Raw genomic sequence first — 26,216 nt, 5'->3', positions numbered from 1 at the left:
TTCCCAGGTGTTCACATATCACCATGTAGAACACGTTAAATCGTCACCTTTTTGTTTTAGCGCCGCCGGTGAGACATTCAACTTGAAGTTCCTCATCTCAGAAGGATAAACATCTGATTGGCCCACCTTTGTTGCTAACTCCCACTCTCTGTCATATTGTATGCTGTTCAAGAAGTGTGATTGGATATATTCTGAACTTGTTCCCCCTTTTAAACGAAATTCAATATGATTAGATTTTGTTCCTGACAACTTTTCGACTCGTTTTTAATTCGTCAACACTGGTTTACTGAGGGCTGAGAGGAGGAGTGGGGTGTGTCTGTGGGCACAGACTCCCGTAGCCTGACTCGGGTGATAGACAGAAAAGAGGGAAGTTGATATCATGTAAGTGTTGTAGCGTGTCCCTTTTTCAGTGGATTTCTCCGCTACTGCGGCTAATTTTATCAACTTGTAACATATACACTTTGTGGGTATATTAAAATGTACTTTCTCAACTTCAAACATGTTGATTCAACGGGGCAAGACATATATTTGGGGGGCTCTGCCCCCTCTTGCCCCTACGTATAGCCGGCCCCGATTCAAAGTTACATTTTATGAACCAAAAAATATAACAAAATACCACAAAATGCTGCCATTAGTGGTTTAACAGAACATATATATTTTTAAATATCTATGTGTCTTACAGATACTGATCATTGTCATGATCTGTATCATGTTTTTGTATTTTCTGTTAGTTTTGGACTGCTTTAGTTCCTGTTTGTGACACCTCTGAGTTTGTTTTGGTTGCAATGGTTGCTCATTGTGTTCACCTGTCTCTGATTAGTGTTCGCCCGCTCACCTGCTACCCGAGCACTAATCAGAGGCATTATTTAAGTCTGCCTTTGCCAGTCAGTCGGCCTGGCGTCATTATTTGCTTCATGCAACCTGATACGGAAGTTGTTTGTTACATACCAAAGTTTCGTGAGTATTACTTGTCTCAAGTCCATGCCAAGTGTTAGCCTCTATGTTTCCTGCCCTAAGTTTTTGCCATAGCTTCCGCATGCGCATCCTTTTTGCTTGTCTTGTGTTTTGCATGATTTATGGACAACAAATCATTCCTACCTTCACGCTTTCGTCCGGAGTTTTTTGTCTGCATTCAAGGGAGAACGACCCCGCAGTAAGCTGCGTAAACCCCGCCGTGACAGATTATATTAAGTACAAATTGCTCGTCGATGCAAGGAATTTGTTGTTCATGCATTTCACTCACCGCTGTCTCGTCCACACGTGCACCCAGTGAGCGCTTGCACATACACAAATGCAGTCCCAGAGAAGCAATTACCAATGTTCAGTTGTTTTGTTTTTATGAAAGAATATACAGTACATACATTCAATGATAGCTACGTTTAGCTAGTAGACGTTGCTAAATCGCAATCATTAGCTGACCACCCACAAAGCTAATGCGTTTGTGTTTTACATACGAACATAGTTTACGTTATATGTGTTACGTGAGCTGCAAGTAGAAACCCAGGAACGGGGGCAGTGGTGTGAAGAAAAGATAAGTCTTCATAAAATCCAAGTTGGGTCAAAGTCCAAAAAACAAAAAGGCGTCACGCAAGGCTAGTAAAATAAGGAAAGTCCAACAAACAAGAGGTGTAGCACAAGGCCAGTGGAATATGTCTAAACGGGGCTGGGGACAGCCACAGGAGACATAGAGAACATCAGAGGAGTCACAAAAACAAAAATCTTACTAGCAAAACCAAGAGTAGGACATAGACAATGTTATTTGCAAGCAGGTAATCCAGTAGTGAAAAACAGGATAATGTGCCATGTGCTGAAGACAACTCCACGTCCTCCTCCTGCACCCGCTCGGTTAAAAAGCAAACTGTTAAACTGTTGCAGGTGTGTCTCCTGGCACGGCCCCTTGTTAACACTCAGGTAATCTCGGCAGATGGAAAACAAAGTGACTGCCCAGAACTGAGCAATTGAAATGTGCCACAACTGCACAAAAAAACAAACATAGCGTACCTGAAGCCAAAAGAGGGTGTGCTATTACTGCGTTCAAATTGTACTGGGAAGTCCGAATTTCCGAATTCCTAGTCAGAATTTCAACGGGAGCGCCTCTCGAGGTCGGACTTTTGACTCGGAAAGCGAGCGCATTCTCACCACCCAGGAGTTTGTTTCAAGGATGGCTGCTCTGGATGTAAACAATGATATCCGCTTCTAAAATATCCTTTATTAGCACTTCTGATTAGTTTTTGGCGCAGTAAATCAGCCATATTGTTGTACTTATATCTATGCTAACGTCACTGTAGTGTAAACTACATTTATTTCATGTGGTATATACACTGTACATAGCTAGCAATAGCGTCTGTGTTTCCTCTTCACCCACTGTTTTTGAAGGTTGCAGAAAGAGTGCGTATTTTCCCATTAGGTGTTTGTATTCAGACAAGGCAAACGCAAAAACAGCTTTTGTGGATGTGGCCATCTTGATTTACGACCTCGTAACTGGAACGCTCACAACACGACTGTGACGTCATTCCCAGCTAAGACTTCCAACTTCCGAGGTAAATGGAATGCAGCAAATATAATTACCGTAAAACACATTGGAAAGTTTGCACTCTCTAGGTATCTGCGTAAATGTTGCAAACAGACCCTGTAACTTGATGTTAGTTAGAAGGATACTTCCTCGTTCATGTTTTACGTAGCACAGTGGGACAATATTTGTCAACCCTCCCGTTTCCCCCAGAAAATGACTGATTTTGTCCTTCTTTCCCATCACACTCCCTTTAAATAGTTTGCTGTAAATTTCTGGTATTTTAGCTTTCCTCATTGAACTAAGAAAATCCTCTTAGGAGTAGTACTTTTCCTGAGGGAACTCTCCTGAAGGAATCAATAAAGTACTATCTATCTATCTATCTATCTTTCTATCTATCTACTGTAGGTGACAATGGTGACAATCAGTATGTGTCCATTCACTAAATTAGTCCGATTTCCCAAATAGTTCGGCTTTAAATAGGCATCCTACATGGAAAAACCTTAATCTGATCATGTTGAGCTCATATTCTGCTATTTTCTAAACACGAGTACAGTCTCCAATAACAGATAAAATATATAAAGATACTAGATAGAAAAAATCACTTAGAGGATACTAAAAATTATCTGTATCAACGCGGAACAAAGTTTAAAAACTACTTTGGCAGTGGCTTCTACTTCAAAACCGCTTATTTTGCTGTCAATCATAAAGGGATTCAGCCTCAGATAGATCATACAATCATCAATCGTCCAGGCCAGCCGAGGCCGAGCCCACTTATCATTCACTTCCAGAGATGCCCGATGGGCGGGACAAAGCCGAGCATTTATCCAGTGATTGTCTAGTTTGTCAACCCACTCTCTGCTCCCCCATTAAAATCAATGGATGTTCAGCTTCAACATTGTTTTAATTCACTGTGATGTTACCACAATAAATGAGAAAAAAGTCACGTCAGCTGTCAAAAAAAAAGCTGATTTTGAACAGAAGTTGAACTAGGGCTGGGCGATATGGCCTTTTATTAATATCTCAATATTTTTAGGCCATGTCACGATACACGATATATATCTCGATATTTTGCCTTAGCCTTGAATGAACACTTGATGCATATAATCACAGCAGTATGATGATTCTATGTGTCTACATTAAAACATTCTTGTTCATACTGCATTAATATATGCTCATTTTAAACTTTCATGCAGAGAGGGAAATCACAACTAAGTCAATTTACCAAAACTGTATTTATTAAACAGTTATTAAGCAGTGGCACAAACTTTCATGTCATTTCCAAAACAGAAAGTGCAAGATTGTCAGAGACATTTTAAAACAAGCTATTAGTGCACTTTTGAGAATGATGTCACTAAGATGACTTATCAAAACAACACTAAATTAAAGTGCACTTTTTGTACAGAACGCCACTACAATAGTTTAAAACAAATAATGTGCACTTTTGTCCATGATGTCACACAATATATTTCAATAACTGCCAAATAAAAATTAGCTGCATAATAGGAAATCAAATAGTGTATGTCCTTCGTTATGTGGTAGGTTCCTGCGGACATTATCTCCTTTTGTTGTTGACTTTTTTTTTCATACGGTGTTGATCTGGAAGTGGTTGCTTCGGCATTTTGTGGGTGTGGCACCAGTCGGAGATGTTGACATGCAGAGTTTCAAGCACTCCTCACAGGGGTCCTCACACTACGGCCCACGTTTACAATCCGGCTCGTGGCAGGTCCCCGTGTTATTATTAGTTGCCATTTTACTTGAACTGTTGACAATGTGTTGCTACCTGATGGAGTAGATCAGTATTGTGAGTCATTGAACATGAGCGATGCATCAGTATCAGGGTGCATAGAAGCAACATCTTCACCCATGGTCTGATTAATTAAAAAACAACACAGAAAGTGGTATAGAACACACAACTTGCCCACTGAACTATGTGGACTGACGTGACCCTTCATGACTATTGTTGTTTTTTTTATCAACTTTTTGTGTTTAGAATCTAAAGCTCATTGTGAATTATTTCTATTTAGTTTCACCTGGTTCCCTTTTTCAGTGCTGTATCATTTTACGTTGTAGACTGTTGCTCGTTGTGCTGTAATTGTTTGTACCCTGCTTCCTGTGTCTATTACAACTAGTTTTACTTGCATTCCGCCTGCCATCTTTACATTTTTAGGGTCAAACTGCATGCAACGCTCACCAAACTATGACAAAATGATCCAGCATTCAAAGAGGGAACCAGGTGGATAAGTAGAATTCATTAACAATGAGAATCAGGTGTGCTGGTAAGACATGAAACAGAAAGTAAAGGTGCTTCAAAACACATAAACCAAACAGGAAATACTGACAAAACAAGAGCACCAGCACAGGAAGTGATTCTAAACACAGGAAGTTGATAACAAAACAACAATGTCATGAATGATCATGATTCATGACATGGACATTATAAAAAATGTCTCAGAACCACATACAATTCAAAAATGCGCCCATTTAAATCAATTACCAAGCATTATGGGTAAAATGCACAACAGTCTCCACACTTCGACATGTTTGACACATTTTAGCCGCTTGATATTTCTAATGGATTACAAACTTTAAGGAGGTCATCAGGGAAATAAACATGAAGTAGGAGTGGTGCACATACTTGGTAACTAAAGCTTGTTGTAACTTTAACAAACTGACGTGTCTCTGATTGTTTCTGATAATATTGTAAATGCTTCATCTTTTATTTTTTGCAAAATGATCGTTCTTGCTGTCATATTTTTATAAATATAGTTTGATTCCTAAGAAACAGCGATTGTTGAAGGACTTTGAATGACGTGTACGCGATGGTGCAGTTACATACATAAGTTGAGTTGTTGAAAACAAAGCTACGTAGATCCATGCTGACGTATGTGTCTCCTGTACTTAACAGCCAGAAAAAGGGTAAAAACCCCACAAAAATATTTCGGTTACGTTTTAATCAGCGTTGTGTTGTGTGGTGAAACAAGGATTGTTGTGTGTGCGTGTCTGCTTGCGTGTGTTTTTTGTCATCATGTTTGCAAACTTCCCTCTTCAATTTGGTATTCAATTTATATGCAGACATTTACCAAATCATTGGTAAACGTGATAAGTGCATGCACTCTCACAATTGTGCACAATATAGAATAAATAATAAGGAAACATTTTTTTTTTTCCTTAAAATTTTAACTACAAATTACTATAACTTTCTTCTAGACAGTTCTGAAGTTAGTATTTATCTATAATTGTATTACATTACAGCCCTAATAATAATAAAAAAATAAAAACATAAAATTATATATATATATATATATATATATATGTATATATATATATATATATATATATATACAGGTAAAAGCCAGTAAATTAGAATATTTTGAAAAACTTGATTTATTTCAGTAATTGCATTCAAAAGGTGTAACTTGTACATTATATTTATTCATTGCACACAGACTGATGCATTCAAATGTTTATTTCATTTAATTTTGATGATTTGAAGTGGCAACAAATGAAGATCCAAAATTCCGTGTGTCACAAAATTAGAATATTGTGTAAGAGTTAAATTTTGAAGACACCTGGTGCCACAAACTAATCAGCTGATTAACTCAAAACACCTGCAAAGGGCTTTAAATGGTCTCTCAGTCCAGTTCTGAAGCCTACACAAACATGGGGAAGACTTCAGATTTGACAGCTGTCCAAAAGGCAACCATCGACACATTGCACAAGGAGGGAAAGACACAAAAGGTTATTGCTGAAGAGGCTGGCTGCTCTCAGAGCTCTGTGTCCAAACACATTAATGGAGAGGCAAAGGGAAGGAAAAACTGTGGTCAGAAAAAGTGTACAAGCGATAGGGATCACCGCGCCCTGGTCAAGATTGTGAAAAAAAACCCATTCAAAAATGTGGGGGAGATTCAGAAGGAGTGGACAGCTGCTGGAGTCAGTGCTTCAAGATCCACCACCAAGAGACCCTTGAAAGACATGGGTTTCAACTGCCGCATACCTCGTGTCAAGCCACTGTTGACCAAGAAACAGCGCGAAAAGCGTCTCACCTCGGCTAAGTAAAAAAAGAGCTGGACTGCTGCTGAGTGGTCCAAAGTCATGTTTTCTGACGAAAGCAAATTTTGCATTTCCTTTGGAAATCGAGGTCCCAGAGTCTGGAGGAAGACAGGAGAGGCACAGGATCCACGTTGCCTGAAGTCTAGTGTAAAGTTTCCACCATCAGTGATGGTTTGGGGTGCCATGTCATCTGCTGGTGTCGGTCCACTCTGTTTCCTGAGATCCAGGGTCAACGCAGCCGTCTACCAGCAAGTTTTAGAGCACTTCATGCTTCCTGCTGCTGACCTGCTCTATGGAGATGGAGATTTCAAGTTCCAACAGGACTTGGCGCCTGCACACAGCGCAAAATCTACCCGTGACTGGTTTACGGATCATGGTATTTCTGTTCTAAATTGGCCCGCCAACTCCCCTGACCTTAGCCCCATAGAAAATCTGTGGGGTATTGTGAAAAGGAAGAATGCCAGACCCAAAAACGCAGAAGAGTTGAAGGCCACTATCAGAGCAACCTGTGCTCTCATAACACCTGAGCAGTGCCAGAAACTCATCGACTCCATGCCACGCCGCATTAACGCAGTAATTGAGGCAAAAGGAGCTCCAACCAAGTATTGAGTATTGTACATGCTCATATTTTTCATTTTCATACTTTTCAGTTGGCCAACATTTCTAAAAATCCCTTTTTTGTATTAGCCTTAAGTAATATTCTAATTTTGTGACACACGGAATTTTGGATTTTCATTTGTTGCCACTTCAAATCATCAAAATTAAATGAAATAAACATTTGAATGCATCAGTCTGTGTGCAATGAATAAATATAATGTACAAGTTATACACCTTTTGAATGCAATTACTGAAATAAATCAAGTTTTTCAAAATATTCTAATTTACTGGCTTTTACCTGTGTATATATATATATATATATATATATATATATATATATATATATATATATATATATATATATATATATATATATATATATATATATATATATATATATATATATCAGTGACGTGCGGTGAGGTTCATGGCTGGTGAGGCACTGACTTCATCACAGTCAGATTTACAAACATATGAACCCTAAAGAGTATCTTATTCACCATTTGATTGGCAGCAGTTAACGGGTTATGTTTAAAAGCTCATACCAGCATTCTTCCCTGCTTGGCACTCAGCATCAAGGGTTGGAATTGGGGGTGAAATCACGAAAAATGATTCCCGGGCGCGGCACCGTTGCTGCCCACTGCTCCCCTCACCTCTCAGGGGGTGATCAAGGGGATGGGTCAAATGCAGTGGACAAATTTCACCACACCTAGTTTGTGTGACAATCATTGGTACTTTAACTTAACTTTAACTTTACACATACAAACTGTAGCACACAAAAAAGCACATTTAATAAAAAAAACTTTATTATGGTCTTACCTTTACTTATAAATGAAGTGCATGCGCCGCTCCTTCTGAACAAAAGCATCGATAACTTGTTATAGAAGTCTTCCTTATCTTTCTTCAGTTTTAAAAGTCTCTCTGTCTCGATGGAAATCTTCCTTTAATTATTATCTCCTGCTTCGATTGAAAGTCCAGTTTAGAAAACTGTTTTATTTTAGATATGTAATCCTCCATGTTAAAAGTCCAGGCCAGAGGAAAAAAATAAACGATCGCTAATTGTTGCTGCTTGTTGTCACTTATTCTGCAGCCGAGTAGTCACAAAAGTGATCCCTGGGATCACTAGCGCCCTCTACCACCATGAGGCGGGATTACTGCGAGCCTCAGCCAGTGCGTCTTCCCAGCCGTTTTATGATTGCTCAGCACAAGAAATACGTTACACACATACAGTTGTTGACAAAATACACTGTACATTATACACCTCAGCTAACTAAACTATAGAAATGTATAATATAATTCATATAGCAATACGGTCTCACTGCACAGCAGGCCAGCAGTTAGCCGAGTCATTGCGCAATCAATGGTGAGGCTCAACTGGCTGCTGATCACCACAAGTCTCTTCTCAGTATTTGAACGGTAAATGTGAAAATTCAGCGATTTTGAATAAAAATAATCTAAGACTGGTGAAGTTAAATGGAAAATAACTTTATAGTATAATCACTGGATACATATAACAATTTAATTTTTTTTTTCTTTTTACATTTTTTTTCTTTCTATGATGGCACGTGAGGCCCCGCCCAGGGCCGGCCCGTGGCATAGGCTGTATAGGCAAATGCTAAGGGCGCCGTCCATCAGGGGGCGCCATGCCAGTGCCACAAATGTTGGAGAAAAAAAAAAAAAAAAAAGTTGTTACTATTATTTCTAAATACAAAAAATAATCTCACGTTAATTAAAATGCAAAGTAAAGCCTATTTAATAGAAATATTATTTGTTACAACATTACGCCCCCCCTCCTCCCCCTGCACGGTGCGCCCCCTCCCTTCCCGTATCATGACTCTTTTTGGACGTCACCACATCAAAAAATCAACACAAGATGTCAAAACGGCCAAAACTGTCAGGTGCCCAGGGTAGAAAAAAGAGAAAAGAAGAGGAGAAACGAGAAAAGACAGAGGTAGCAGGTAGGTAACGTTAGCCTACATGAAATTATTTGTCTGTTACAGAATGTGATAGTAACCTGGCTTTTTAGCATTAAGCTAATGTTACATGATTCGGCAATTGCTAATAAATAAATAGCTAGTTCTGTTTTAACGTCGGGTTAATATTGTGGAGGGGGCTAAATTGTTATGGAAAATAATAATGTAACGTTAGGTAATTACAGTACTTCCCACCTTACATTCCTCAGGGACATTTGTATTAGATCTTTTAAGCAGGTGTTTTTTGTTTACATTATTGCCTTCTGGTTAGCTAATGTTTGCCCTGCAGGTAATAGTCACTTTTCCACCCCTTTATATATTAGGTATAGTTGTAAGTAAAAAAAAAAAAGGTCAAAGACAAAGCTATTCGGGGGGGCGCCACCTAAAATCTTGCCTAGGGCGCCAGATTGGTTAGGGCCGGGCCTGGCCCCGCCTCACCTGCCTCCCCTGACTGCACGTCACTGGTGTGTATATATACATATATATATATATATATTAGAGATGCGCGGTTTGCGGACACAACCGCGGAGTCCGCGGATTATCCGCGGTTCGGGCGGTTGAAATTAAAAAAAATTAGATTTTATTCGCGGGTCGGGTCGGGCGGTTGAAATAAAAAAAAAATTAGATTTTAAATAGATTCAGGCGGGTGGCAGTTAAACCAATTCGGAAATATATATACATAGTTAAATGTTGTTACCCACATACGAAAAACGAGCAGGCACCTGCAGCATATGCCACAACAGAAGAAGAAAAAAAAAAAGAGATGGACACTTTTACGGAGCGGAGAAGGGACGCCTCGCCGGGGTCCGGGACCGAGGCCCCTTCCCCCGAGAGGGCCCCACCGGGAGCCGTAGCTGAGGTGATCCGCGAGAAGGACCCGACGCACGTCCAGGGTCACCACCGCGCCCACCGCACGACACCCCGCCTTGTCCGCCTTCACCGCGGCCGGCGTCACGCGCAGCAGGTAAGCAGCTTACCTGCCCGCCACCCCCGTGGCCGGGGGCTCGTAACAGGGGTCACTCCGCGCGCTCCGCCCGCGCAGCTTACCTGCCCGCCACCCCCGTTGCCGGGGGCGCGTAACAGGGGTCACTCCGCGCGCAGTGCGCTCACGAAAGGGGTGGGGCAAGCAGAACTGGCGCTGCGGGAGGAACCGAACGCCGGGTTAAGGCGCCCGATGCCGACGCTCATCAGACCCCAGAAAAGGTGTTGGTTGATATAGACAGCAGGACGGTGGCCATGGAAGTCGGAACCCGCTAAGGAGTGTGTAACAACCCACCTGCCGAATCAACTAGCCCTGAAAATGGATGGCGCTGGAGCTTCGGGCCCATACCCGGCCGTCGCCGGCAGCGAGAGCCGCTAGGGCTAGGCCGCGACGAGTAGGATGGGCGCCGCGGTGCACGCTGAAGCCGCGGTGCACGCTGAAGCCTCGGGCGCGAGCCCGGGTGCGAGCCCGGGTGCGAGGGACATCGCACCTCCACGCGCTTGGAGGTGCGCTCAGCGCGGCTCCCAGATGATTGCTGCATTGGATCAGTCGCCTTTCTTTAACAGGCAAAAGCTTTATAACCTCACTAATGCCTTGCATCGTCTATATTAGATATATAACAACGGGCGGGTGCGGGCGGGTGCGGTGTTGATTAAATGTTAATTCGGGTGGATGCGGATGGTTGACGACTTTTGTCATGCGGTTGCGGATGAAATAATTGCCTATCCGCGCATCTCTAATATATATATATATATATATATATATATATATATATATATATATATGCAAATATACATATATATACATACATATACATGTACATACCTTTTGTGTGCATCCTTAGTTACTTTTCCTCACTCATTTTTGACTGTGCTTTCCGATATTATTTGTATTATTTCTTCTCTGCATCGGGGTTCTACTTCGGCAGATCCTATCGTGAAAAAACATCCTCTTATTCATCTACTTGTTATTTCCTGTTAATAGCGGGTTAATTTCTGCTGTTACGCGCTTACATTTATACTTCTTAAACTTCACTAAGCACTCATTTTGTGTGCTGTTTCAAACTACCGGTAATGTTGTGGCTGCCTTAGCTATTAGCTTGTCTGTTCCTTTCCTCTAACATGTTTAGCCTCCTACAGTGCTACAGTGATAATGATACTTTGTAGAAATTACGTTTATTTGCCGCAATAGAGAATTATTGACTTAGGGGAGTGGTGTATGGAGATACAGTTGGCTATAGCTACCTCTATGGCAGCTAATATTTGCGGTCGGCGGACTGAGCATCAAAAATAGGAATCAACGTTTAAAATTAGATGGTTCCGGTAGAATGGGGATGTAAGATCCAGTTTCCATCAGTGACCAACACTAATTGTGACTCAAACCGTAAAAAAACTTGAAACAAATTAATTAATCAAAAAAAGGATAAAAAAAAAAAAATTCAACCACGTTTGTTTGTTGTTATAATTGTTGTTGTTATAAAATGAATATAAAAAAAAACACGCCTCATCTAATCCCAATTAATGTTTACATTTAATTATAAAAAATGTGGCATCTATTTTGCTATTCTAGAATTGAAATAGCCAAGGTGTTTATTAATGTTTTCGTCACTGCCAGTGATACAGCAGTTCACAAATAAAACAGCCAACCATCTCATCATTGGACTGCTGGGGGTGAGCGTCTTCTATGGGGTCGAACTCAAATGAGGCAACCACTGCTGATTCTAGAGCAGCAGACCATAATGGTTTATTGTTCCATTATATGTATTGGAAACATTAAATGTTATGCTTCATGGGGAAACTGCTGTAGAACTAACCTATTCTTTGACAAAATCTAAATGGGATTCTTGTCATGACCTGTCACTTCCGGTCATGCCTGTGTTGGTTTTGTTATGATTCTCCTATGTTTGTGTTAGTTTCCATTAAATTTGCCTGGTCGCTACACAGACCTGATTATATTCACCTGCATCTGATTAGCGATCAGTAGACTCACCTGCCTCTGATCGCTAATCAGAGTACTATTTATGTCAGTGTCACCCTGCTTCCCTCGCATGCGCCTGTACGCTATCAGTAGACTGTGATATGTTTTGGTTCATGCCATGCAAAGAAACCTTTTGCCTATGCCAGTGCTACGCTACTTTTATTTGGAATTTTCCGTGCATTTCTAGCGGCACATACGTTTTGTATGTTTTACTTCTTTTGAATGAAAAGCCATTTACCTGCACCCTGTTGTTGCCGCCTCCAGTCCTTCCGCATTATCAGAGACACAACTTTCGCCAAAATGCGACCCGAATATGACACTTCTTAGCACCATAGCTCTACGTGGACCTCTTTACTTTCCCAAACAAAAAATATGTTTAAACCATTCAAAAGTCATTGTAAACTGTCTAAAATTCTAAATAGTATGTTTTACTTTGTTGTTCTAGGCCAGGGGTCGGAAACCCAAAATGTTGAAAGAGTCATATTGGACCAAAAATATAAAAAAAAATCGGTCTGGAGCCGCAAAAAATTAAAAGCCTTATATATACTGTAAGTGTTATGATGAAGGCAATACGTGATGTAAGTGTCTATGTATAAGCTAAATTAGCCTCCTTTCAAAGGCTGACACAAATCTTTGTTGACAGAATTGTTGTATTTTAATTTTTATTCTACACATTTTTTCAACATTGGAAATCATTAGTAAAATGGAAGCTTCTCATAGGATGAAATATCTCCTGGAAATTACTGGCTCAGAATGGCCAAAGGTATAGATGTGTGTGTCCAAGTTTAAGGAAACGGCAGGCTGTCTTCTTCTAATGGATTTATTACAATCTTTGCAAGCTGGGTAACGTTTGCTGTGGTCTGGAACAACATGGCAAACAACCATCAGAGATGCAGCCAATATTGCATACAAATAATGTGTCATGAGACATGCAAATATAAATTAAATACACAGAGGACATACGAAAAGGAAATTAAATTAGCTCAAATATACCTACAAACGAGGCATGATGATGCAATATGTACATACAGCTAGCCTAAATAGCATGTTAGCATTGATTAGCTTGCAGTCATTATTGACCAAATATGCCTGATAAGCACTCCAGCAAATCAATAAAATCAACAAAGCTCACCTGCATTCACACACAGCATAAAACGTTTGGTGGACAATATGAGACAAAGAAGGAGTGACATAAAACACGTTTCTCTGTGGCAGCATTGGAGAAAGTTGTACACTACGATGAGTTCAAGGGTTGCTGAAATTAGTAGGACAAAACGGTGCTTACCAAATACTCTCATCAGTGAAGCATGTTTAACATAAACAGTGGGATTTCTAACAATTAGGAAGGTTTGTGTCATGTTTGTTCTCCTACAAAAAATATATTAAAACTAAAAATATGTATTTTTTCTTCATCTTTTTCCATTTTCACACATCTCTGAAAGATTTCCAGGGAGCCACTAGGGCGGTGCTATAGGGCCACATGCGGCTCTAGAGCAGCGGCTTGCCCCGTTCTAGGCTATTATGGTGTCCTTTATTTTATATTGCTATGAAAACAAATAACAGCGACAAATCTTTGAACATTTACATTTTTTGTATTTAGGCTATTGAAATCTCCCACTAATAACAAGACCACATTGAACACATCATGATAACCTAACTGACCTTAGTCAAATGCTCATAATTAGTAAATATGAGCATCTGACGAATAGTATTATTCATTTACTCAGTAATGATTAATTTTTAATACTAATGTATAATGATTACTCAGTAATTACTTTGAATGCGTCAATACAATTCAATGCAGCCTCAGAATGGGCATATATGGAGCACTGTCTGACAGTGATAAGTGTGTAACACACTTGCACAGACACACTGTTACGCTACAATGAACTGGTGACTTTTTTTAATGAACTGGTGACTTGTCCAGAGTGTAGCGCATCCAGATGACCGCTAACGTAGGCTCCAGAGTTCAGCCTGCATGTGCCCTGTCAAATGTGACATTGCAGACTTTAAATGAATGAACAAGTCGGCTAATTGTTCAGTAGTTTTACTCTCTCAGCATTCTTGGAAATAAAGTTTTTATTGTCCTGGGCCCCTGCCCCGCTGCTCCCACTCCTGGCCTCCTTCCCAACTCTTTTCTGGTGTCCAGACTTTCGCTTTTTGGGGGGGCATCATAACCCTGCTGGAGTTCGCTCCCGCTCACTTAATTCCGATGAGGAAGAACCATGGGAAGAATTTGGAGTTGTCCGACTGTTTTTGTGTTTTGTTGAGCTGAGTGTGTGCGTCTTTTGACGCAAATGAAAGCGAGCGACTGCTGTCAATACAACATTAGGGCTGCAACTAACGATTAATTTGATAATCGATTAATCTGTCTATTATTACTTTGATTAATCGATTAATAATCGGATAAAAGAGACAAACTACATTTTCTATCCTTTCCAGTATTTTATTGAAAAAAAAACAGGATACTGGCGCCATGTTCTTTCAACTTGCCAAATAAAACAAGGAAAATGTTACAAAAATGCACACTTTTGACACCCCTGCTATAGATAATAAAAAATTAAATCTGATAAATGTATCGATAAAAAGCAGAGCCTGACGACGCATGCGCGTTTATCACAACTCTCTCACTCTCTCTGTCTCTGCCCCTCCCTCACGAATGCTGCTGCACGCACAATTTGTTTTGTTTTTAACCTTCTTAACCCTGAACGTACATTGAAAATACACGCAACCCTAACTCAAATTGCCGGACATTTGAGGCATTTAAGAAACTCCGCCCGACAGCTCAGCAAAAGAGGACATGTCCGGTGAAAAGAGGACATATGGTCAGGACCTAGCCCGGTCACTGACCGGGCTAGGTGAAACCGGTCGCTGCTAGTCCTCTTTTGCCAGCATGCTAGCAGCTAACGGGCTAGGATAGACTGACCATACGTCCTCTTTTCACTGGACATGTCCTCTTTTTCGGAACTGTCAGGGCGGAATTTCATTCTGATTCTGATAAATGCCTCAAATGTCCGGCATTTTGAGTATTGTTTACACAACGTGCAGTACGCTACTTAATGTGTCTGTGTGGAAACTCGTTCGGTACACCTCCGCACCAAAACGAAACCCTCGTACCGAAACGGTTCGATACAAATACACGTACCGTTACACCCCTATTATTTTGATTATTGTTTCTCACCTGATTGTAAATGTTGCAGTTTATAAATAAAGGTTAAAAAAAACAAAAAAAAAAACGTAGCCTCTGCGCATGCGCATAGCATAGATCCAACGAATCGATGACTAAATTAGTCGCCAACTATTTTTATAATCGATTTTAATCGATTTAATTGATTAGTTGTTGCAGCCCTATACAACATACAATTTGTTTGCTTTGGTGTTATTACGGCAAAAAGTGACCAGTTTTACTAGAAGTTAGTTTTATCGTTGATGTTGTTTTGGTGTGGTTAGGCCGACAGTACCGTATTTTTCAGACCATAGGGCGCACCGATGAGTGGGTCTATTCAGATCTTTTTTGATACAAAAGGCGCACCGGATTACAAGACGCATTAAAGGGGTCATATTATAAAGTTAAAGTCCCAATGACCGTCACACACACACTATGTGTGGTGTACCCTCTGCATTTGACCCATCCCCATGTTCACCCCCTGGGAGGTGAGGGGAGCAGTGAGCAGAAGCGATGGCCGCGCTCGGGAATCATTTGGTGATTTAACCCCCAATTCCAACCCTTTATGCTGAGTGCCAAGCAGGGAGGTAATGGGTCCCATTTTTATAGTCTTTGGTGTGACTCGGCCAGGGTTTGAACTCACGACCTTCCAATCTCAGGGCGGACACTCTAACCACAAGGCCACTGAGCAGGTCCAAATTATTCCAAAATATTATGATTTTTTTTCTAAATTTAAAACACTATCTTGTGATCCACATAACATGTGATGGGTTTTTTTTTGGTGAAAGTGTTGCATAGATGATGTTTCACAGACCATTTTCAAGTAGCTTTCTGAGCGTCTCTTCAGGATGCGCCGTTTTGTGGGCGGTTTATCTACGTGGTTCACCTTCGACAGGTCTTCTCTCCGTCATCTTTGTTGTAGCCGTGTAGCGTGCAAGGACGGGTGTCGAAGAAGTGTCAAAAGATGGTGAAGTCTGAATGTTTAAATGACATTCAGACTTTACTTAAATCAATAACGAAGCAGCATCTCCTCATCCGTGGCTCAATAATGCAACATCAACGCCGGAAATGTGTCCCGCGAAAAACCGTCCAACTGGAACCCTCTGATAACTAAAGTTCCGTTGGTGAATTATGTAAAACCACAACATATTTTAGCGCTTTAAAAGCTAGTCTACTGACAGATATAAGTTAGAACTTTACGCTACTTTATTTTACAAATGACAACAACGGAAGATGAATGCCACATAAGAAGGTAGAGAAAAAGAAGAAGCTTATCGACAACGGTGTCGACACGGACTACAATGGTGGACGCGTGCATATTTTCAGGACTTATGCAGATCCCAAATACGGATCAGCAGGTACCAGAAGGTAAGAAGAGTTGGTTTTGCATAATATTGCGAAACAAAACGCCAGATAATGTCTGCTAATGGGTGCCATTTTGTGGTCCTGATACACACACACCATAATAATACTTGTATGTTTAATGCGCTGACAATCCATCAAGCGGCGCGGCTTCATAGCTTATCGATGTCGTACTAAAAACATTTTGACATATTTTTGAGCGCCGTGTGTAATGTTCTATATTCTCAATGGAACATTTAAAGTTTTGGTGTTTACTGGCTTATCTCTTCTTTTATCTACTGGTTACACTTATCATTACACTATGTACCAAATAAAATAGCTTTGAGGTGGGTAAGCACAACCAGAATTATGCCGTACATTAGGCGCACCGGGTTATAAGGCGCACTGTCCTTTTTTGAGAAAATTTAAGGATTTTAAGTGCGCCTTATAGTCCAGAAAATATGGTAATCAGTTTTGCCAGTAAAAGAATTGTTGATGCAGACCACCTATTTTGTTTAGAGTTTATGTTGGATTTTGGATTTGGAGTTTGTGCTTTGCATAGATTTTCCATGCGCGGAGGACATCGGTGGCAGTGCGCAATTGCGCAGACGCGCACTTTAGAAGAAACATTGCTGTGGAGTTTGGGGTTATTGAAATTGTTAAAATTTGAATATTGTATGACTTGTTTTTGTTTTAATTCAGATTCATTTGTATGTCATAGAGCAGACCTGGGCAAATTAAGGCCCGGGGGCCACATGTGGCCCGTTAAGCTTTTCAATTTGGCCCGCCGGACATTCCCAAATAATATTTTTTTAGATGTTTAAGATGGAAAGTGTAGCTGCCATTATGATGTGCAGTGATGTTTTCTAATGACCGTAAGTCTTCAACTATACTAAGTCTTACAATGGTTGGAATCTGCGCTTTTTTGGATGATATACCAGTTACTATGGTCATCTAATTAGTTACTATGGTCATCTAATTAGTTACTATGGTAATCAACGTCACAGCAGCTCAGACGAGGCACCAAGCAGTGTAGGTGGAAAGTGTTTCCACAGACGTGGAAGGAGATTTTCACAACAAAGTTCTAAAGCTTAGTGATGTATCAGATATATCAGATTGTAGGTTGGTTTATTTTGTACCCTTCGCGTTCATATTTCACTGTTTGTTGCATTTTTTTTGTGTTTCACTTGATTGTAAAATGTCGATCGAAAGGGGGTGTGACATTCATATTTTGTCAATATTCAGTGTTTTATCGTTCATAGAAATTTTTTAAATTCCATTACGTTTTTTAAGGCGGTCTGTCATGAAGTTTTTAGCATTCAATCAGACATTATTGTGAGGTTTTGTATTAGTGTTCCTAAAAATACATATATAAAATAGACAATTTTTTTTCTCTAAATGTGGCCCCCCGAGTCAAAATAATTGCCCAGACCTGTCATAGAGGCTACTTGGGGGTATGTGTGTCCTCGAGCAGGCTGTGGGCCCTTAAAATCACCTTTTGCCCCCTATACGACAGCCCTGGACGCAAGATAAACATAACTCTTACCATTTGCGTTCTTGGCCCCAGAATGAAGGGTCAGAGTCGAAGCGACCAGTCGTGAGGAGAGGAGACAAGATGTCGCTCAAGGCTCGTGTGCGTCGGAGAGTCCACTGTACGCCGCTGAGCGGGACAATGACTGTACTAACTGTATTCACATGTGTCTCTGAGTTACACAAGCCAGGGCCGCTGAGGGGGTCGCTGCACAAGGCACAGTACACTGGACAAACATAATAAGCACAAAAGGCATGGAGGAGTGCATGAAAGGGCTTTTATTGAATGGTACTACTCTTCCAGGCCAGTAGCGGCAAGAAGTTGCATCTTTATTTTCTGTTTGCACACACAAAGTCAGAATAGGAGAGACTTTCATGTTTGAATGGATGTTATTCCCAGCTTGTTTTGACAAGCCACACACACACTTAGTCATTACTTAGCAGAGAAGATTGCATCTAGCAGTCCCAGAAGGTAATTGCCTTATCGGCGAGGTTGCAATGCATCTTTCCCTTCCTGCAAATGTGACCTTTGAACATTGAGCTTATTAGAAAGGATAGACGAGAGCAGGAAATCAAATCAACGTCTAGGATAACTCGTCTTCAAAGTCCCTTTTTAATGGCGTGGCCTTTAGCCGACGTGGGGCCTAACGTAGAATGTAGACCCTTTGAGCTGGCTTCCCTCCAACTACCTGCACTTGCTATGCTAATCAGACGTTAATAATGTGGCCAAGAATATATATATTTTTTATTTATCAAATGTTGTTTTTTGTTTTATAATTGAATAATTTATTTAATTATTTATTTGATTTTAATAATTAATTATTAATAAAAAACTACTAATTACAATTATCAAATGTTATTTTTTGTTTAACTCAATTATTATTTAGTTAATTATTTATTTGATTTGGATAATTAAATATTAATAAAATGGAAATTGAAAAACAAATGCTAATATTACAGTGTTTACAGTGCATTCATAGAGTCATTATCTACTGTATGTATGTATTGGTGATTATGAATCAGATTTTCTGAGTGATGAGGCAGGACGGTAAAAGCTTTTGCTTCTTCCTGCTCCTTTTCGGACACACACCATGTTGTTGTTGTGTCCAAAATAAATTAGTTAAAAAAAAAAAAGTAATCCAGCTTTTCACTTTTTTTACCCACATTTTCCATTTCAGAATATTTTTCTGTTGTAACAAGGGTGTCATAACATTTGACAAAAGTGAAGCTGGGAATATGTTTACAGAGTTTAGGGCCACCCTGTACAATGTTTGTTAGTTTTATTTATTTATCTTTCATTTATTTTATTTAGTTTTTTGATTTTTTAACACTTTTTTTTCCCCTTCTTTTTCTTTCAACACAAATCAAGCTATCGATTGTTAATGGTATTTTCTCGACTTATTAAATGGGAAACGTAGAAGGTAAACAATAATTGCTGAGATGAGAATAAAGGGGTAGGATCAAATAAAGTCTGCTTCTTTCTACTCCTTTCCGGACATGTTAAATTGTGTAAACATGTGATGTTGACAACCATTACATTTCCTCACTTGTGACAAATGTGTTGCTCTTTGTCAGGAAACCTCTGCGTAAAGAAGAAAATGGGACAAGTCGTGGGGAATACGCCATGAGCATCCGCGCCAAGAAGACCATGGGTACAAACAACACTGTGGTATAGACTTTTAAAGACTCCAGCTCGGGGCAGAAAATGACAGCAGTCATCATTTTCCACCTCTCCCCCTTCCTTCCGTCAATGAGCAACCTCTTCTCACCCAGAATGCAACAAAGGCTGTCAAACTGCTGAAGACAAGATGGACGCAAACGCTACAAAGGCAAGGAAGGCGGGCGCCCGTCCTGCTTTGTGGCGTTGAAAAGCGTCCCAGCAGGCTGAACAAGTCTTGCTGACAGGCTGCGACCGTGGGCCAGTCGGTCTGCCACCTCATCCAGACCTCACGCTCTCATCACATGAGCCATAGAAGCGCAGACAATAGAGCGGTTGGGTCAGCCCATCACACAATAAATAACGTGCATGCACTTTTTTTCAGAGAATGCAACTTTTTCTTTATTATTGCCTCCATTTTTCTTTCTGCATTTTGGAGACTTCCAGGGGCACGATGTGACTGTCACTCCTGGCTCTGGGGCGTGTGCTCATATGACTATGCAATTTAAAGAAATTCGTATTTTGAACAAAACAAAAAAAAAGACAAAAAGAGGAGATGACTTCATCAAGGTCTCATTGTATCATACTTCAGTCATTCGTCTATTTATTTTCTCTATTTATTTTTGTACTTGAACAAAAAAGATATTGTACAGTCCTCAAGTTTCATTTCTTCATGTTTTTCTTAAAGTGAATTATTTATAAGCGATGTAATTACGCTGTGGGTTTAGTCGAGACACTGATGCAGAAAAGGCGCTTGGCATCGAGTTGTTTGTCTGCGTGTGTGTTTGATATGCTTTTATGTTTTGTTAAATGTCAGGGGTCTCTATGGCGTGCTGAGGTGAATGGGACTTACTTCCGTGCTGCGTCACACGCTCTGAAGTCAACTCAGTCCAAGTCCTCCCTTACCAGCACAGTGGAAGCTCTAAAGTTGAACAGTTTGTACTAGGATGCGGGTTGACCTCTGATTTGTTTAAACTGTTTTCCCGATAAGAAATGATGGAATTGTTCAGTTCCAGGGTCAAACTGATGCCATCATAAACATGTGTTAACTACATGGGCCAGGTGTGTCCAAAGTGTCGACCAGGAGCTAACTGATGTTGATTCGTGCGGTCAGGGTAGGTCAATTAAGCAGAGCCTCACTTGTTTTGATGAAAATAACAACAATAATAATAATAATAATAATACATCAAATAAATAGTAATATATTTTGTGTTATACATGTATTTTCTGTATGATTGCATTTTTTAAAAGTAAAAATCTAAACATGTGCACTAGAGATGCGCGGATAGGCAATTATTTCATCCGCAACCGCATCAGAAAGTCGTCAACCATCCGCCATCCACCCGATGTAACATTTGATCAGAACCGCACCCGCCCGCATCCGCCCGCATCCGCCCGTTGTTATATATCTAATATAGACGATGCAAGGCATTAGTGAGGTTATAAAGCTTTTGCCTGTTAAAGAAAGGAGACTGATCCAATGCAGCACAGACATTCGCGTGCCACGCTGTCACGACCCAGATGCACACCAGTGCGCAATCATATGGGAGCCGCGCTGAGCGCACCTCCAAGCGCGTCTCGCTGCCGGCGACGGCCGGGTATGGGCCTGACGCTCCAGCGCCATCCATTTTCAGGGCTAGTTGATTCGGCAGGTGGGTTGTTACACACTCCTTAGCGGGTTCCGACTTCCATGGCCACCGTCTAGCTGCTGTCTATATCAACCAGGGTGAGCCCCACCCCTTTCGTGAGCGCACTGCACGCGGAGTGACCCCTGTTACGCGCCCCCGGCAACGGGGGTGGCGGGCAGGTAAGCTGCGCGGGCGGAGCGCGCGGAGTGACCCCTGTTACGAGCCCCCGGCCACGGGGGTGGCGGGCAGGTAAGCTGCTTACCTGCTGCGCGTGACGCCGGCCGCGGCGAAGGCGGACGAGGCGGGGTGTCGGTGCGGTGGGCGCGGTGGTGACCCTGGACGTGCGTCGGGCCCTTCTCGCGGATCGCCTCAGCTACGGCTCCCGGTGGGGCCCTCTCGGGGGAAGGGGCCTCGGTCCCGGACCCCGGCGAGGCGTCCCTTCTCCGCTCCGTAAAAGTGTCCATCTCTTTTTCTTTTTTTTTTTCTGTTGTGGCATATGCTGCAGGTGCCTGCTCGTTTTTCGTATGTGGGTAACAACATTTAACTATGTATATGTATTTCCGAATTGGTTTAACTGCCACCCGCCTGAATCTATTTAAAATCAAAATTTTTTTAATTTCAAGCACCCGATCCGACCCGACCCGCGGATAAAATCTAATTTTTTTAAATTTCATCCGCCCGATCCGCGGATAATCCGCGGACTCTGCGGTTGTGCCCGCAAACCGCGCATCTCTAATGTGCACATTCTTGATCATATAAATGCCAAATGTTTGTGCAGCGCGCAAAGTCTTAAATGCAATGACCAAATACATCATAGAAACCAGACAAGGCAGTGCCTAATATTCCTTGTCTCATTTAGTGCATTCACAAGTATTTTTGTCTGCTTTACAGCATAAGCAAGTGTCATGTATTCACAATTTTAAAATTTTTGTCACAGTGTTGCCACTGTAACATTTCCGGCAGAAACATTTTTACTCAATGACTTTCTACGCTGTGAAATCTGCAGCCTGTGTAATGTATTTCATGTAAGTGTGACATTATTATCATTGCAAATATCACTATAAATACAGGAACATCCTACTGAGGGGTGCTGTAGTAATCTTAGCTGCCTCACACACTTAGTCAGTATGAATTAGAGAATGAATGTATTTGACTAGCAAGATGGAGGATTTTATATATATATATATTTTTATATATATATATATATATATATATATATATATGTGTGTGTGTGTGTATATACTGTATATATATATATATATACATTCATATATGTGTGTGTATATATACATTCATATATGTGTGTATGTGTATATATATGTGTATATATATTTACATATATATATACATATATGTGTAAATATATATATATGTATATGTGTATGTATATATATGTATATATATATTTACATATATATACATATATGTGTATATGTATATATATGTATATGTGATTGTATATATATGTATATGTGTATGTGTATATATATATATATATATATATATATATATATATATATATGTATATGTGATTGTATATATATGTATATGTGTATGTATATATATATGTGTATGTATATATATGTATATATGTACATATGTGTATGTATGTATATGTATATATATATGTGTATGTATATATGTATGTATGTATATATATATATATATATATATATATATATATATATATATATATATATATATATATATATATATATATATATATATATATATATATACATATGCATATATATATACAGGTATGTATATATATATATATGTATATATTAGTGTTGTCCGGATACCAGTATTTTGGTACCGGTACCGGTACCAAAATGTATTTCGAAACTTTTTGGTACTTTTCGATACTTTTCTAAATAAAGGGGACCACAAAAAATTGCAATATTGGCTTTATTTGAACAAAAACATTAAACATATTTTTCTTATTGCAAAATTGTCCTTAGATAAAATAGTGAACATACAAGACAACTTGTCTTTTAAGTAAGCAAACAAAGGCTCCTAATTTGTCTCCTGACATATGCAGTAACATATTGTGTCGTTTTCCAATCTATTATTTTGTCAAAATTATTGAGTACAAGTGGTAGAAAATGAATTATTAATCTACTGTTAATATCTGCTTACTTTCTCTTTAAACATGTTCTAACTACACTTCTGTTAAAATGTAATAATCACTTATTCGTCTGTTGCTTGGATGCTTTACATTAGTTTTGGATGATACCACAAATTTAGGTATCAATCCGATACCAAGTCCTTACAGGATCATACATTGGTCATATTCAACGTCCTCATGTGTCCAGGGACATATTTTCTGACTTTATAAACATAATATAATTTTTTTTTAAACAAATTTTGTGATGCTAAAAAATATCGAGGTAATCATAGTAGTATCGACTCGATACACTCCTGTACTCGGTATCATTACAGTGGATGTTAGGTGTAGATCCACCCATGGCATTTGTTTACATTCAGGAATGGCGTCATTAGTAGTGACGCCGGTGAGCTACGGTATGTTTAGCTTTTCCTCGTCCTGCAGGGATGATACTTGTAAGAGACACTCTTTATTCATCGCCATGGAGGCGAGGATTAGTGATTTAGAAGTAGCTAAAACACTGCAAACTGCGGCTGGACGTTAGCCGCTAGCTAGCTAGCCATGTCTTCCTGACGGCGTGTCAGTGTTATAACTTCACCTTCATCGTTAGTTTTCAGGCCACATTTTTTTCCATTGTCCCTTTTCTGTCTACACACTGTGTCTGCTTGGAAGTACTCCGTGATTGTGCGCTGGCGAACATGGTCGTAAAACCAACAACAACTCCACGTGACGGCGACGGTGGCGCGTGGGGTGGCGGACCGGTACTTTTTAGAGGCTAATATGAATCATTAGTATCGTGGTACTATAACAATACCGGTATACCGTACAACCCTAGTATATATATATATATGTAGATATATATATATATATATATATATATATATATATATACACACACAGTATATGTGCATGTATGTATACAGTATATATATGTATATATGTGTTTGTGTATGTATGTATATATGCATATATATATATATATATATATATATATATATATATATATATATATAGCACATATGAAATGTAATTTAAAATAAACTCCAAAGTGCCTCTCCAGCCATGAACTTCACCGCATGTCACTGCTTTAGTACTTTAGAAATGCGGCCAGCTAGCATCTAAGTCTAACAGAAGTACAAACCGCAGGAATAGTAAGTCCGCAAACGTTGTTTGGAGGCAACTGAGCTCTTGCTTGTTGAAGGTGTTTTGTCAAAGCAGCTTTTCAATTGGCACTCCTTGGCTGTAATGAGACAATCTTTGGAGGAGAGATGTCAGGACATTGTTGTAAGCAGACAATAGGTGCTTCTTTGTGTACACACCTCAAATGTAAAAGTGAAGAAGCCTTTTGATTACAAGTGAAACTTATTCACTTTGCAACAAGACTATGGTTGCCTGCATTCAACCTTTACGGATTGCTCAGTATGAAATCTATACTTAGGTACAATTTAAAGATGCCCTATGATTGACTGGTGACCAGTCAGCTGTACTCACCTATGGCCCTATATGAATAATTTAAGTTACTTCAGTATGTATATACATTTTATGACTGTTAAATACTGGGTTTTCTGCATTATTTCCTAGGAATGATGTGGTAAGCTCCTATTAAGGAAAATACCCATGTTTTGGTATCACCCATAAATTGACAGAAACAATTTTGAATTCTGTATTTCATTTACAAAAATCACACGTAATATCAACCAGTCCAACAAAATAATACATAGTAATATGATACAAATGAATAATAAAACTATTCCAAACCAATCACAGCCCGCAACACTCCGAATAACAATCCACAGAGCAATTGAGAAGACACAAACACAACACAAAAAAACAACAAAGTGACAGTGATTAAAAACATGAAACGACAATAACATAACTGTGATGACACGGACGCTGTGACGAAAATGACAACTGTGTGTGCCTGTGAAGCCATTCTCTTCACAACAAATATTAAACACAGCTGACTCTGCAGTATACATTATTATCATAATGTAGCTATTTTGTACTGAGTAGCCAGAACAGAGACATGTGTTATGTTACACTAAATTCAATTTACTGTTCTACGGTCATTACCAAATGTCCAAGTACTTGGTTTTTCCACCCTCTACCATGTCCCACCTGGTCCTCTTTAGACACTTACTTTAGCTGGACATGCTCGCAGTTTTAACTCTGAATCGGTCAAATTCAGCATCAGGCTTGATTCAACTTAAGAGGTTCCACTGTCGTGTCACCAGAGTCGGCCAGAAGACTTTTGGCTGTCGCGTGTGGATGTGACAATCTTCATTTTTAGGTGTCGCAAAGGAAACCGGGCAGGGTGAGGAGGTTGAGACATGAGACAGGACACTTAGACAACTGTCAGAGATGAAGGTGTGTGTGTGTGTGTGTGTGTGTGTGTGTGTGTGTGTGTGTGTGTGTGTGTGTGTGTGTGTGTGTGTGTGTGTGTGTGTGTGTGTGTGTGTGTGTGCGCGCGCGCGTGGGGGTGGGTGTGCTTGTGTGGGTTGAGGGTGAGTCTAAATATTGGCTAACCTGTTTGAATTTGTCAAAAGAAACCCATGCTTCCATCTCAGCGCACAGTTGGAAGCCGCCAATGTACCAACAAGCCCTGTAACATGTATGCTGACTGTATGTGAGAAGACATGTTGGATGCATGAATGTAAATATTGCTTCTTCAAGATACCTGCCTTCTGGAATGT

At 40.0% G+C, this 26,216-nt stretch overlaps 1 protein-coding gene across 2 annotated transcripts in view; it reads left to right on the top strand.

Moving 5' to 3' along the window:
- prima1 (proline rich membrane anchor 1) overlaps positions 1 to 21,277 on the top strand; it is a 58,077-nt gene extending 36,800 nt beyond the window's left edge. For both annotated transcript variants that reach the window (XR_009816037.2, XM_061968914.2), the window contains exon 4: positions 19,704 to 21,277. Coding sequence is in view for 1 of the 2 variants with exons in the window: in XM_061968914.2 (XP_061824898.1) it covers positions 19,704 to 19,803 (100 nt within the window). In the remaining variant the exon portion in view is untranslated. The remainder of the gene's footprint in view (positions 1 to 19,703) is intronic.
- The last annotated feature ends 4,939 nt before the right edge of the window (positions 21,278 to 26,216 follow it).

Source organism: Nerophis lumbriciformis, linkage group LG08, assembly GCF_033978685.3.
Source record: "Nerophis lumbriciformis linkage group LG08, RoL_Nlum_v2.1, whole genome shotgun sequence".
NCBI classification, from domain to species: Eukaryota; Metazoa; Chordata; class Actinopteri; order Syngnathiformes; family Syngnathidae; genus Nerophis; species Nerophis lumbriciformis.
This window is presented reverse-complemented; position numbering and strand designations above follow the sequence as displayed.